Source organism: Colossoma macropomum, unplaced genomic scaffold (genome assembly GCF_904425465.1).
Source record: "Colossoma macropomum unplaced genomic scaffold, Colossoma_macropomum, whole genome shotgun sequence".
NCBI lineage: Eukaryota > Metazoa > Chordata > Actinopteri > Characiformes > Serrasalmidae > Colossoma > Colossoma macropomum.
Genome location: NW_023494790.1, coordinates 39677128 through 39691272, shown reverse-complemented (window position 1 = coordinate 39691272; position 14145 = coordinate 39677128). Strand labels below are relative to the sequence as shown.

At 41.3% G+C, this 14145-nt stretch overlaps 1 protein-coding gene across 1 annotated transcript in view; it reads left to right on the top strand.

The window, feature by feature from the left end:
* Positions 1-490: 490 nt before the first annotated feature.
* LOC118808783 (WD repeat-containing protein on Y chromosome) overlaps positions 491-14145 on the top strand; it is a 30777-nt gene continuing 17122 nt past the window's right edge. The window contains 9 exon segments of the mRNA XM_036571660.1: positions 491-990; positions 4461-4695; positions 5288-5434; positions 5505-5627; positions 7100-7271; positions 8364-8410; positions 8557-8694; positions 9589-9777; positions 13124-13315. Coding sequence (XP_036427553.1) covers positions 932-990; positions 4461-4695; positions 5288-5434; positions 5505-5627; positions 7100-7271; positions 8364-8410; positions 8557-8694; positions 9589-9777; positions 13124-13315 — 1302 coding nt within the window. The 5' untranslated portion in view covers positions 491-931.

The following is a 14145-nucleotide window of genomic DNA, read 5'->3' as shown; positions in this document are numbered from 1 at the left end:
TTACAGGATCTTAATGAGGACCAGGATGTAATGGAATACAAGCATGAGGAGAACATATTGAGAATACAGAAATGATCTGTGTTTATGAGTTCAGAATACAGTTATCTTTACAAAACAGACAGTATTTACCCCCCTGTGTGGTGTTCAGGTCCGTGGGACACGTTTTCAATGTTTACTGAAAGAAAAAATGGTGTGATTTATTATTATTTCAACCTCAGATTCCTTGGCCTTTGCTCATTTTCTGTGAAGAACATACACCGGTCAGGCATAACATTCTGACCACCTCCTTGTTTCTACGCTCATTGTCCATTTTATCAGCTCCACTTACTATATAGGTGCACTTTGTAGTTCTACAGTTACAGACTGTAGTCCATCTGTTTCTCTGCATACTTTGTTAGCCCCCTTTTACCCTGTTCTTCAGTGGTCAGGACCCCCATGGACCCTCACAGAGCAGGTACTATTTGGGTGGTGGATCATTCTCAGCACTGCAGTAACACTGACAGGGTGGTGGTGTGTTAGTGTGTGTTGCGCTGGTCTGAGTGGATCAGACACAGCAGTGGTGCTGGAGTTTTTCGGGTCAATACGTGTGACAAACAGCCTTTAACGAGTGCGGTGTTGACGCTGGTGGACTCTCTGTTGTTGCCAGGGTGATTGATGGATGATTAATCCGGAAGCTTGACCGTTCTGTCCCTCCTGTTTGAGTCACAGGGTTCAGGAACGCTCAGCCTGGAGGGAGAAGCAGAAGCTCTGAGCAGAAGCCAGAGAGAAGCTGCATGAATAGTTTGTGGTTGTGAGTGTTTAGAATCATAGAAGCTTCTGTAGAGCTGCGTCCAGCGGTGCTGTGACCAGAAGAACGGTCAACATCTAGAACATCTCTGAAGGACAGGCAGATCTTCTGTATTTACTGTTCTGAGGGACGGACGCTGCGGAGATGTCCAAAGATGACCCACGGGAAGTCTGTGAGATGGAGACCCCAAACAGAACCGTTCAGTAGGTCTACCACAATTTATAAAGTAAAACTCTTAAAAAAGGGTTCTTCAAGGGTTCTTTAGTAAGGAAAATGGATCTGTAAAGAACCAAGAACACTCGAAGAACCCATTGCATGTCCAAAGGGTTCTTTGCATCATGAAAAGTTTCTTCAGATTGATGGAGACTGTGTTGTATATGGTTCTGTATTGAACCTTCTTCTATTGTGACGATGTCAAGCTTGTTACAATAGAAGAACCTTTTTCAAAAAGATTCTATATAGAACCATGTCCAACACATTCTCCATCAATCTGAAGAACAATTCCATGATGCAAAGAAGAACCTTGAAGAACCGTCTTTTTTAAGTGCGTAGAAGAACCAGTGAATGGTTCTTTCAAGAACATAGTTTATTAATGCGATTTGTGAATGTGAAGAACATAATGTGAAGGTTCTGTAGGTTTTTCCCATGTGCCCAAGCCAAGAAGCGCTGAGGAACGTTAATGTTTAACAGTGTTGGTGCTTCTTTTATTAAAGCTTCTCGCATAAATTTACATAAATTGACATTAATTAACTACAGACAACAACTTTGTCACAACATATATTTTTACATATTTGAAATGCATTTGAAACACACTGGAGTCGATGCTGAAATACATTCCAAACACTAACATGTATTTCAGAATAGTTTGCCATATTAATCAAATATATTTTAAAATACATTTATTTTAATATGTATGGAGAAATATTAGACATAGAAATATACCATACAAAAATAAATGTATGTAAATATATTTATCAGATACATTTGAAAATTAATAGGGTGTCCTTCTCTTGCATCAATGTTTTTTTACTGAGATGAAATATTGAAGTATCCATGGCAACAAGGCTATATAGTAAGTTTCTGTGAGGGAGCTTTTAGAGGTGAACGTCTGGTTCCTATCACCACCACTGTAAACAATTCGGTACGTTTATCTAGAACGGAGCGTTTCACACCAAACCACTCTGAACCGCTCTGAACCACTCTTTTGAATTTACATGAATGAATGGATTTTAAAAATCTGTGGATTTCCCCTTTTTAGAGTGTATGCAGGATCAGCTAATGTATCTGGCCTTAAAGGGGAAGTCCAAAAGGGGACATCAAACATGATATAATTGGTATTAATATGCACGCTGACATCATTAAAAGATCTGAAAAGGTGAAAGTCACTATGCTCTGATGGAAGATTACAGAAAAACAAGAATTTAGTTTTTAAATGACATGATATGATGAATCATGAGCACAAAAGTGAACTAACAAGGAAAGGAAAATATTTTTATACAGTTTATGTTGCTTTTCAAAGTACAGAGACAAAGTGTATAATATATATATATGATTCATCATATCATGTCATTTAAAAACATATACATATATATATATATATATATATATATATATATTAAACAGCTGGTCGGGTGTCACGATATTCATATAATCTGTAAACAGTTGCCAGGTCTTGTAAAACTTGATACTTTTATTCTTTAGGTGGTTATAAAAAAAAGTTAAGTTAGGTGGTGGATTGAGACAGAATCTATTGAAACAGATGAAAAAAAAAACAGATTTGAGTTTTATGGGTTGGGCATAAATTATCATAGGTTTAAATTATCATGAAAAAGATGCAGCATAATCAGGATCACTGAATCTGATTACCTGAACAAGCTTAGTTGAGCTCAGTTTTGGTTTTATTATTCAGGGCTTCACTAGATGGCGCCAACATTCTTTCAGACCCACAGCGCTGAGTCGTCTTCTCACAGTGGAAGGATGGACAGAAACACCTGTGGATGTTTTCAGATCTGATCAGCTTGATTTTCTCCTCTCTCTCAGAGATGAAAGCTTTAAGTGCTGTTTATCTGATGGGGGCAGTTTTGGGGTCGACCAGCTCTTCCAGGTGGTTGTTAGGAGCCACATTTTCTGTGGAGCTTTTAATCAGTTTTTGAACTCCAGTTTTGGAAACTCCTTTTTTTGCACTTCGACTTTCTCCTTCATTATGCAAATTAATTATTTTATATTTAATCCTCACAAATATCTCCAGAAAAATGAATAACTTGTACTTAAGGGCTGTTTTGAATGGAAATTAAATAATTGATGGCTGACTTTTGCGCAGTGGGCCCCACAGTCAATGATGTTAGCCAACACAGTTGAATGTAAAATTCCAATAAGAAGCCCAATCAGAAAGTGTTCATGTGAATCGACGTTAGCTTAGTGCTAACAAACTAATAGAGTCCAATAGGGATGCTAGCAGAAGTTAGCATTATCACTCAGGTGGGTTTTTTCCTCATGCTTTGACCGAGTTTTGACATTTATGGCCCAAACTGAAGGCCCAGTGCTAAGCATCACAGCTCACCACTGAGTTTGAGAGCACATTATGGAATATTTAAGGAGTAGAACCCGAGAGGAGTGTGTTATCACCAATAACATCACAGCTGTGATTTGGTCGCCGTAGATCATCTATTGTGTTCTATTGCTTTAATACAGCAGTTAAATAAATAAAGTAATAAATTAATAAACTGGGCCGTGAATATGTTTTAATATGTTTAATATGTTTTAATGTTCGCAGTTCCTTCACCAAATTATAGTTCCTTAACGATCAGCTCGTTGCTACGTCAGAGTAACGAGCTCCGCCCACTCGCTGCACAGCCAGGAGTTCGTTCTCCAGCTCCTTACACTAAATTCCCAAACTGTCATCACCACTGAGCAGCTTTTCAGTCGGCAGCTGTGACAGAAGAACAGCTAAACAACCTGGAATCAGCCAGAAATGAACCCAACACCATTCACCAAACGTGTAGTCTGATCTTCAGAGTCTGACCAAATCTGACTGAGCCATAAAACTGCTGCAATATCAGGTTCAGCTCAGTTTTGTCAGTTTTTGCCAGATCATTATTAATGTTGTTTCGTTCCAGCCAGTCTGTAAAGCATCTTACAGCCCATTTAGTTTGGCGAATGGTGTTGGGTTCATTTCTGGCTGATTCCAGGTTGTTCAGCTGTTCTTCTGTCTCAGCTGCCGACTGAAAAGCTGCTCAGTGGTGATGACAGTTTGGGAATTTAATGTCGTCTCATCTTCAGAGTCTGACCAAATCGGCTGTCGGTCAAATGTGATCTTAAAAGTGTCCATTTTCTGTTTGTGGCAAAGTAAGAAGTAAAAACGTTCAAATGTCTTGAGCGTCTCCTACAGCTGTCAAACTCGTTGCTTAGCAACAGCATCTCAGCGGAGTGATACAGTGTTTGTGAATAAACCCGTGATGTTATGGTGAAATAACAGCACAGTTAGAACACTTCTCAACCAATCAGCTCGCATGGCCGAAACTGACTGTTGTATAATACATAATATTACATAGTGTTAATATTACATCACTTTCTCTTTACCCAGAGAATTAAACTCACTCATGAACTTTCGAGGCCATCCTGATATAAAACTGTTTAGCTGTTCTGTTTTATTATTTTTTATTGTGGTGTCCAGTCATGATGACCGGAGTGCTGATTTCCACGACTCGCTGCAGCTCCATCATCTACAGCTCCTCTTCGACACCTTCTCCCAGCAGCTAACTATAACCGGCCACTCTCAGAGGAGGGTCAGAGCGTGTAACACCGGTCACTCTGCTGACACTCTGAGCCTGGAGCAGTTCCGCTCGGCTCTGACCACTGCGATCGGCGAGGAGTCCTGGAATGAGAAGATGGAGGAGCTGTTTAGAGAGGTAGCTGACTCAGCTATCTTAGTCCCACCCTTTCAGCCAACAGCAGTTTAGCCCCGCCCATTCAGCCTACAGCAGTTTAGCCCCACCCATTCAGCCTACAGCAGTTTAGCTCCACCCATTCAGCTACAGCAGTTTAGCCCCACCATTCAGCTACAGCAGTTAAGCTCCACCCATTCAGCCTACAGCAGTTTAGCCCCACCCATTCAGCTACAGCAGTTTAGCTCCACCATTCAGCCTACAGCAGTTTAGCCCCACCCATTCAGCCTACTGCAGTTTAGCCCCGCCCATTCAGCCTACAGCAGTTTAGCTCCACCCATTCAGCTGCAGCAGTTTAGCTCCACTATTCAGCCTACAGCAGTTTAGCCCCACCCATTCAGCCTACAGCAGTTTAGCCCCACCCATTCAGCCTACAGCAGTTTACCCCACCCATTCAGCCGTGAGGAGCAGCTAAAGTTTATTTTTCCTACCAGCAAATCAGAACAGGGCTACATCAGTCTTACAGGCAACAAAAACAGATACAAAGAGAAGTTGAAAAATGGTCGTACAAAACATCTCAAACGTCTCTAAACAGGCGTGTTCTTCTCATTCGTAGCTGGAGTCGTCCTGTGACGGCCATGTTGGGTGGCAGACGTTGTGCGACTGCGTTCTCCAGCAGCTCAAACAGAGTGAAGACACATCCGAGGCCGAACTCAGCAGCGTGAGCTCGGAACCAGTCATACGCCACTGTCGGCGTTACAAGGTCAGGCCTTCACAATCCTTACTATAATCATTATTCTTCATGACATATAATCATAAACCCGTTTCAACAGCAATTCCCAGTTATTCGCATTGTGGAAGTGAGTCAGCCACCCCCTCTGCGTTACATCACCGTCAGTAAAAGGGGAACTCTCACCATCTGGAACAGCCAGCTTCATGTCATAGAGTCACTGGAGGTAAGAAAGTAGGTTTAAACATTAAAAGGCACCATATAAATACAATGTATTATTATTATTATTATTGCTATTATTGTTATTAGTAGTAATAGTAGTAGTAGTGTAGCACATGTGCCCCGGTTTCACAACTGACTGGGGCCCCAAAATGGGCAGCTGCAGTGGGCCAAGTTTTCAGCCCATTGCTGGGATGGTCTCCCAACACTGAGGCCCACGTGTTCCCACCGTTTCACATTATATGCAGGCAACCAACACTTTAAACAGGCTCAGTGTGGGTTTGGTCACAGTGGAGCCGTTAACACTCGGTCAGTATATGTAAGTTACCTCTAAACACTATGGAGGACAAGGTCTGCTAATATGAAAAATAAATAAAATAATAAACAATAAAAAAAAACAAATGTATACATAAATTAATTTCAGTATTTATTTTTATTTTCATTGTTGTTCAAATGTTTTTCATTGTGCCTATGATAATGGGGGGTTACATACATTAAGAATTTATTTATTATTTTATTTATTTTCCATATTAGGACACGCACACACACACACACACACACACACACACACACACACACACACACACACACACACACTCTCACACAAAAGTCCTCTCCTTGACCTCTCCATGCACCATGCAGCACTTACATTCTGGCCCCTGTACACGTACCAGAATAAAACTGCTGCACCATTAAAGGTGGAAAATAAAATTTGAATTAGTAACTTAGCTGCAAGTGTAGAAAGCAGTAGACGGTAAAAACAGACACTAAAATATAAACAGAAATAAAGTCAGACGTTATCTTTTTATGGCTATAAACTACGTTTATCTTTTTCAGTTACAGTTTCTTTTTCATCAAATTCATTTTATGGCCTCGCTCAGTTTTTGTCAGCTAGCTAGCATTATCTATATTAGTGAGGTACCTGACCATCAAAGAATTCAGATATAGAACCGAATTCTTCCACTGTCAGGAACCTCACTAACATACCGTAACTGTTCTCACGAGTGTTGCGATGCAACAATGGCAGAGTAGAGCCCTGAGAACCCTTTGGTTCTGCAGAGGAAGAGAGATGTGGGAATGTAATACAGAACTGGGACTGTTAGAGCTCGGTCTTCAGTTCAGGCCTCAGATCTCAAAACTCAGCTAAAAACAAGGAAAAACTCCTCTGTAAAAGCGCAAATATCTTCTAGCGCCCCTATGAGATTATGGGCTGTAAAAACACTCTTTATTACTGATCCTGACTGATCTTGATTCAATATATTAGCAAAAACCTAACCTTTATTTGAAGTGCAATGAAAAAAACTAAATCTCATCATGAATTACATATTTTTCTCGTATCTATGTGTGCCACAATTGTCAGCACCCCTAGAAATTTGTTTACATCTCAGTGACTGAATTGTGCAGGCATTTTGAAAAATTGGTGAAATTTCTCTTTAATGGGACTCCTGGGCCTCTGGCTTTTCACACGGTTCTTTTAAGTTGTGTGAGAATGCTGGTGAAAAAGGAGGCTCAAGCAGGCAGTTCCGGAGCTGGATGACCGACGCTGTCTACATGCCCAACGTCCACAAGATCGCAGTGGCCTCCATGAGCCGGAACATTCACCTGGTTGACGTGTCCACCAGCACCTGTTTCGAGACGTTCCACTTGTCAGGTTTGCTGCCTTAACCAAATCTTAATTTACGGTCAAAGTACAAGTGATTCATTTTTCAGGAGATATTTGTGAGGAGATTAGATATAAGATAATCGACTTGAAGGAGACAGATGAAGTGAAAATAATTAGTTTCCAAAAACTGATCAAAAGCTGCAGAGAAAATGTGACTCCTAACAACCACCTGGAAGAGCTGGTCGACCCCAAAACTGCCCCCATCAGATAAACAGCACTTAAAGCTTTTATCTCTGAGAGAGAGGAGAAAATCAAGCTGCTTCAGATCTGAAAACATCCACAGGTGTTTCTGTCCATCCTTCCACTGTGAGAAGACGACTCAGCGCTGTGGGTCTGAAAGGATGTGTAGCTGATCAAGAAGAACCTCACTGAGAAAAGGAGACGGACACATCAAACAAAGAAGCTGAACGATGGACTGACCACCCCAGAGTCCAGACCTCGACACCACTGAATGTGTTTGATTACTTCAGAAAATCATCAACCAGCTTCTAAGACTGAACTTTGGAGGCGTGTCTGCAGATTCTTTGAGGAACTGAAAGTGAGTCTCCTGAAAAGAACGGAAGCTGGAATAAAGGTGAAGAGCGACACACTGACTCACACAGCTGATAGTAGATTTAGCTGTTGAGGCTTCTGTGAGATTTTCGGTTAAATTTGTTTTCTATATTTTTCTGATACTACTGTACGTAATGGTCATTTTGCCTGGAAATATTAAAAATAAAAGGTGGTCTCTGACTTTGGCACTGTGTTGGATGGTATGATGGGCATCGTCAGCACTTCTAGAACACTAAACAACTTCAGAAGGATGATTAAAAATGACAGATTTATACTAATTATAGAAAACCTGTAAACAACAACAACCAGCACACTGTAACTGCATAAACTGCCTAATAACAAGTAGCTGATTAGATAGCAACCTTCATCAGATAGTTCAGTTAGTTTATTTGTTGTCCTTCTGTTCCTTTTAAATAGTTCATTTGTGCAAATGTTTAATAAAAATCACAATTTTAACAAAAGGAAGCTTTGCTGTCTTGTCCTGAACTGTGATGTCATTTTTTTCCATTTCTTCCTGTGATTTTACAGGACTAAGTCATGTTGCAACCGCTCTTTGTTACTGGTACAATGTCGAGGTAGGTCAAGCGGCCGATGCTGGCCACGGTTGGAATGAGATTTGGTTTAATGCTCATAAACACTCCCCAGCAGTTTCTGCAAGCCTGTTATTGACTGACTCACCAAGAGCTGCCTTTGTTTTCCGGGCACTTAAACCCTCGTCCAGGCTCCAGGAGAGAGGTGCGCTCTGATGTGGGGGGATGAGAAAGGAGCTGTGAATTTGCTTTGGTTCCTGCAGCCTCACAAAGGCTTGTTTGAGACACCATTTTCCAACCAAAGTGGACCTCAGCAAGTGTTTTTGTCGGTAAGCACATCGGTCATCTGTTTGATGCATTGCAATAAAAACTCACCATCCGTTTATTAGAAACACCCGCCCTGTACTTCCAACTCACTGGCCACTTTATTAGAAACACCCACCTTGTACTTCCAACTCACTGGCCACTTTATTAGAAACACCCGCCCTGTACTTCCACTCACTGGCCACTTTATTAGAAACACCCACCTTGTACTTCCAACTCACTGGCCACTTATTAGAAACACCCACACTGTGCTTACACTCACTGGCCACTTTATCAGAAACACCCACCTTGTGCTTCCACTCACCGGCCACTTTATTAGAAACACCCACCCTGTACTTACACTCACTGGCCACTTTATTAGAAACACCTGCCCTGTACTTCCACTCACTGGCCACTTTATTAGAAACACCCACCTTGTGCTTACACTCACTGGCCACTTTATTAGAAACACCCACCTTGTGCTTACACTCACTGGCCACTTTATTAGAAACACCCACCCTGTACTTACACTCACTGGCCACTTTATTAGAAACACCCACCTTGTGCTTCCACTCACTGGCCACTTTATTAGAAACACCCACCTTGTGCTTCCACTCACTGGACACTTTATCTCCTTATATCAGGTTGCCTTTATTGCAAAACTAAGTCAGCATGTCCGCATAGTCTGTCATGGCATCCGCTCAAACTCCACTATAGCATCTGTGCTACAGTCTCTAAATGTACACCAATAAGCTGGACCTTCAAGGGAGGGGTTTCTAATAAAGTGGCCAGCATGTTTACATGCTTTGACCAACCTTCAAAAAACAGTGACAGGCAGTTCAAGCACAGCATCAATTGCATATCATTTTAAAATGCCTGAGTCATCAGATGACCGCTGTTTTGCCTCTGCACCCTTACAGGACCTCTGTGTTCAGACCTCACTGATCTCTTACCAGCAAAGCCCAAAGATCCACAGGGAAGCCATCAACAGAATCAGATATAACCCCCGAACTGATCTCATCGCTACGTCATCAGAGAGCAGTGCCAGCTCGGTGGTCATCATGGACGTGGATCAGAGGAGCGACAGTTACATTTGGAAAATTGAAAAGGTGAATATAGACTGAAGGGGACACATTTTGGTTGAAACACAGAAATATAGCCGTCTTATTTACAGTGAACCTACATGAGTCTTCTGAGTTTATATGGAGTGTTGATGATGGAAAATCTGAAATAATAAGTTTTCTTTGGGGACTATTTTGCCTCACAGCGCCCTGCATGTATCCCTCCACCATGAATGGAGTTTAAGTTCTCTAAACTATCATAAAACAGTGTCTCAGTCATCAGTCAGTGAATTCATAACCATTTCATGTAGGAACTTTCTGTGAGGGAGCTTTTAGAGGTGGACGTCTGGTTCCTATCACCACCACTGTGAACAGTTCTGACTCGGTAAGTTTCTCTAGAACGGAGTGTTTCACACCAAACCACTCTGCATGAATGGTTTACAGTTTAAGCATCTAACTATGGAGAAATTTTGGAGTTCCCCTTTAAACCACCCCTCTGCCCCGTGTGGAGGCCGTACTTTAGCCTGTCTGGCTCTCACTGTGAGCTGTTTATCAGCTTCTAAATGCTGCTATATTACACACCGAGAGGAGATTAACATAATATATGAGTGAATTCTGTACAGCTCACTAACCACAAACACTATCACAAACACTGATGATGGGAAAAGTTACTTTTACGGTATAAAAACAGTCTTTAGAGTGAATCTGGAGAAACATCTGTCTGACTGCTGTGAAAATTCACAGATGATGTTGCTATGGGAACACGAGAAGATGAACAAAGTGTGTTCTTCTGGAACCTATTTAACTACATAAAATATCGATGTTAGAGGCCAAGAAAAACACATTACAAAACACAAACACTGTTTATCTGGGTAATAAGTGCTTTTGCTTTTGAAATATTGCATAACATTAGAAAAAACGCAGTACAAATAAACAAATACAGTAAAAAAAAAATATATAAGGTCGTTGTGTGACGGTTGTGAGCTGGTTAGAAGAGCTTCAGCCGTGTTGTGGATTTGCTCAATTCTGTCATCTGTATTCTTGATTTAACTTAAAGAAGGATTGATTAGATCAGGGGTGTCAAACTCAGCCACTAAAAGGGCCATATTAAAAAATCTTAATGAATCTGTGAACTAAAAAGGTTTTTTCATTTTTTAAAACACATTTTGCTAAAACCTGAACTGGCCATTGTTTACTTAAAGCACATCAAAACATCAAAACATCAACATAAAAAAAAACATAAACGTGTGTGTGTATATATATAAATATATATATAAATATATATATATATAAATATATATATATATATATATATGCACATATGCACAGTCCTCCGTTTGATGCAATGCAGTATAAACTCACCATCCATTTACACCCACCCTGTACTTACACTCACTGGCCACTTTATTAGAAACACCCACCCTGTACTTACACTCACTGGCCACTTTATTAGAAACACCCACCATGTACTTACACTCACTGGCCACTTTATTAGAAACACCCACCCTGTACTTACACTCACTGGCCACTTTATTAGAAACACCCACCCTGCACTTACACTCACTGGCCACTTTATTAGTAACACCCACCCTGTACTTACACTCACTGGCCACTTTATTAGAAACACCCACACTGTACTTACACTCACTGGCCACTTTATTAGAAACACCCACCCTGTACTTACACTTGCTGGCCACTTTATTAGAAACACCCACCATGTACTTACACTCACTGACCACTTTATTAGAAACACCCACCCTGCACTTACACTCACTGGCCACTTTATTAGAAACACCCACCCTGTACTTACACTTACTGGCCACTTTATTAGAAACACCCACCCTGTACTTACACTCGCTGACCACTTTATTAGAAACACCCGCCCTGTACTAACAACTAACCAGAACCTGCTTAGACTGCGATTCATTTTCACAGTCAGTGACGTATCTAGAATGTCCTGAAATGGTTCTGTCACAAAAAGGCATGGTTGATTGGTTCCTCTGTCACTTCCTAATAATGTTGGTACTTAATCTAACATGTAAGGCCTTCAGTCCAGCTCCTGAAGTCCTAACCAATGGGAGAGCAGCTCTATCTTCCTAAATACCACAAAGAGAACAATCGTGACTGGATCATTTTCAATTGGTACATCATGAGTCAGAGCAGAGAAACTCTAAATCCTTGTGGTAGTAGTTACCTATTTTCCCAACTGCTCAGCCTTCTTGAAAGATCCATCATCACCATTAGCCTAAATACAGTGCTGTGCTATCACAAGTCACGACTAGCTAGCAAGCTAGAAGGCTAGAGAGCCGGACTGAGGGACGGCTACTAACTTTAGCCAGTTCTAGCCAGAGCCAACTATCTTACAAAGTAAACTATGCCTATATTTCTCAATTGCCCAAAGGGTGTGTGACCAATTGCATTTCATTTTCACACATTTGAAATTGGGATTGATGTGCTATTGACTACTTCAGCAACACCTTTCATTAGCCGCTCAACACTGATGACCACAGAGTGCTGAGTGTGTCTGTACCTGCTACTGAGAATCTTCCAGTAACTTTTGGACGAACCCAATACCGCAGGGAAAGGGAGTGTGAGACGTTCTGGGCTATGATCTACAACATAATTAGAAGAATAAATCTGACTCATAATATAAAATGATCATAGCTACATATTATAAAAAGTTATAGTAAAAAAAATGTGTAAAAAGTACAGATATTAAAAAGCTGGTGTGGCACGTGCCTCCCCAGCCTGTATGGGCATGACACCCCTGGGTGTAGTTCAACACCACTAGTGGACCTGTTCCAGAGATGGACGCCACTGAGGTTAGTATTCTGTTCATTCTTTAAACCTGCCCTCCTGGGCTGCGTTTTAAATCCTGTTATACAGTATTTATTATGGCTGCAGTAGCTTCCACTGGAAAAGTTCACAGACTGCTTCACTTGTGGATCAAAGTCCAGACTCAGTCCTCGTCCTTTAGCTGTGGAGAAGGGTTGTCACTTTAGCTTTGAAGCTAAATATGCACTCATGACTCAGATGGGTGGTGGTGTTTTCGATTTGCTATTGTGGTTTCCCAAAGGGTGTGTTTGGTTTCTAATAAAGTGCCTCACTTGAGTCGTTTAAATTGGAAATACGTTGAAAAAGACTATTAAACTGTTTTGCAATCCCTTATTTTTTAATATGGTAACAAGTTTGTCTAGACAGCCTAATTCCAGAAGTCAAAGTGGAGGTACAACAGCCCTTGAATTGGTAAGCTGTGAGAACGACTGTCTCGCCCATTACACAATTAAAAAGGAAGCTGTGCATTCTGAGGCACTTTAAAGCAGCAACTACTGACCTTTTTCTGACCAGGGCCAGGATTACCCACATTCACTTACATGCCACTTGTTCTTTTTAGGGAGTCCGGTGCTTTGACATAAGCTGGTCACTCGGTCTGCTGGTCACTGCGGGGCTGGACCCTGATCTAAGGATATGGGACCGTTATGTTACCTCTCGGCCTGTAGCTGTGCTACGTGGTCACAGAACAACAGTAGTGGACGTGGCCATCCACCAGGATCTGGGCAAGATCTTCAGCTATTCAAAGGATGCTGTGAGTACTGCTCCACCTTAAACAGCAAAAAAGTCAAACCCATTTTTTCCCTTACTGACACTTTCCAGTGACTTAGTGCCCAAAGGAAACAGACATGGCCCAAGAACAGAGCCCTGGGGAACCCCAATAGTAAGGCTGTGGAGCTGTATGTGTTATAAATGGTTTATAACTCTTAAAGTGATAGTTTGACCAATTTCCACAGTCTCTTGCCAACCCCTAACCCCAAATGTAGACATTTGTCGTTTGGCATTGGAAGTTTGCTTTTTTTAGTTTGGCATTTGAAGTTTGCTTTAGTTTCACGCCAGAGCTATGAAGCTAATGTAGCCTGCAATGAATGGCTGATTATAGGCATAGTGGAACAACTAACTTGTGAAGTGGACAAAAGTTTGGACAAAATTCAGGCTTTAGCCCTTTTTATAGATAACAGTGTGTCATACAGTGTTACAAAGCAAATTACCGAGTCTATTAGAGATTACTGAACAACTCCACATGGTTTAAGGAAAAAACATTTAGGCATGCAGTTAGCACCATGCTAACAGGTGCCTGTAAGCTTCCATTACGTGTTAGCTACATTAGCTTTTTAGCTCCAGTGCTAATCTAAAGAAGCAAACTTCGGATTAAGATCTTGGCTGATCGACTACATATGATTTAAGGGGGAAAATGGCTGAACTTAAATGAAGTCATTTACACCCACACAGTGGAAGTTTCCTTGTCCCTTATTGTAGCTGTATTGGGTAGAAGACTCAGCGACATCAAACTAGACATGCTGGCAGATTTTTCCCCAGAGCTGTAGCTCATTAACCACAGTGGATATATTGCACCTTCAACCC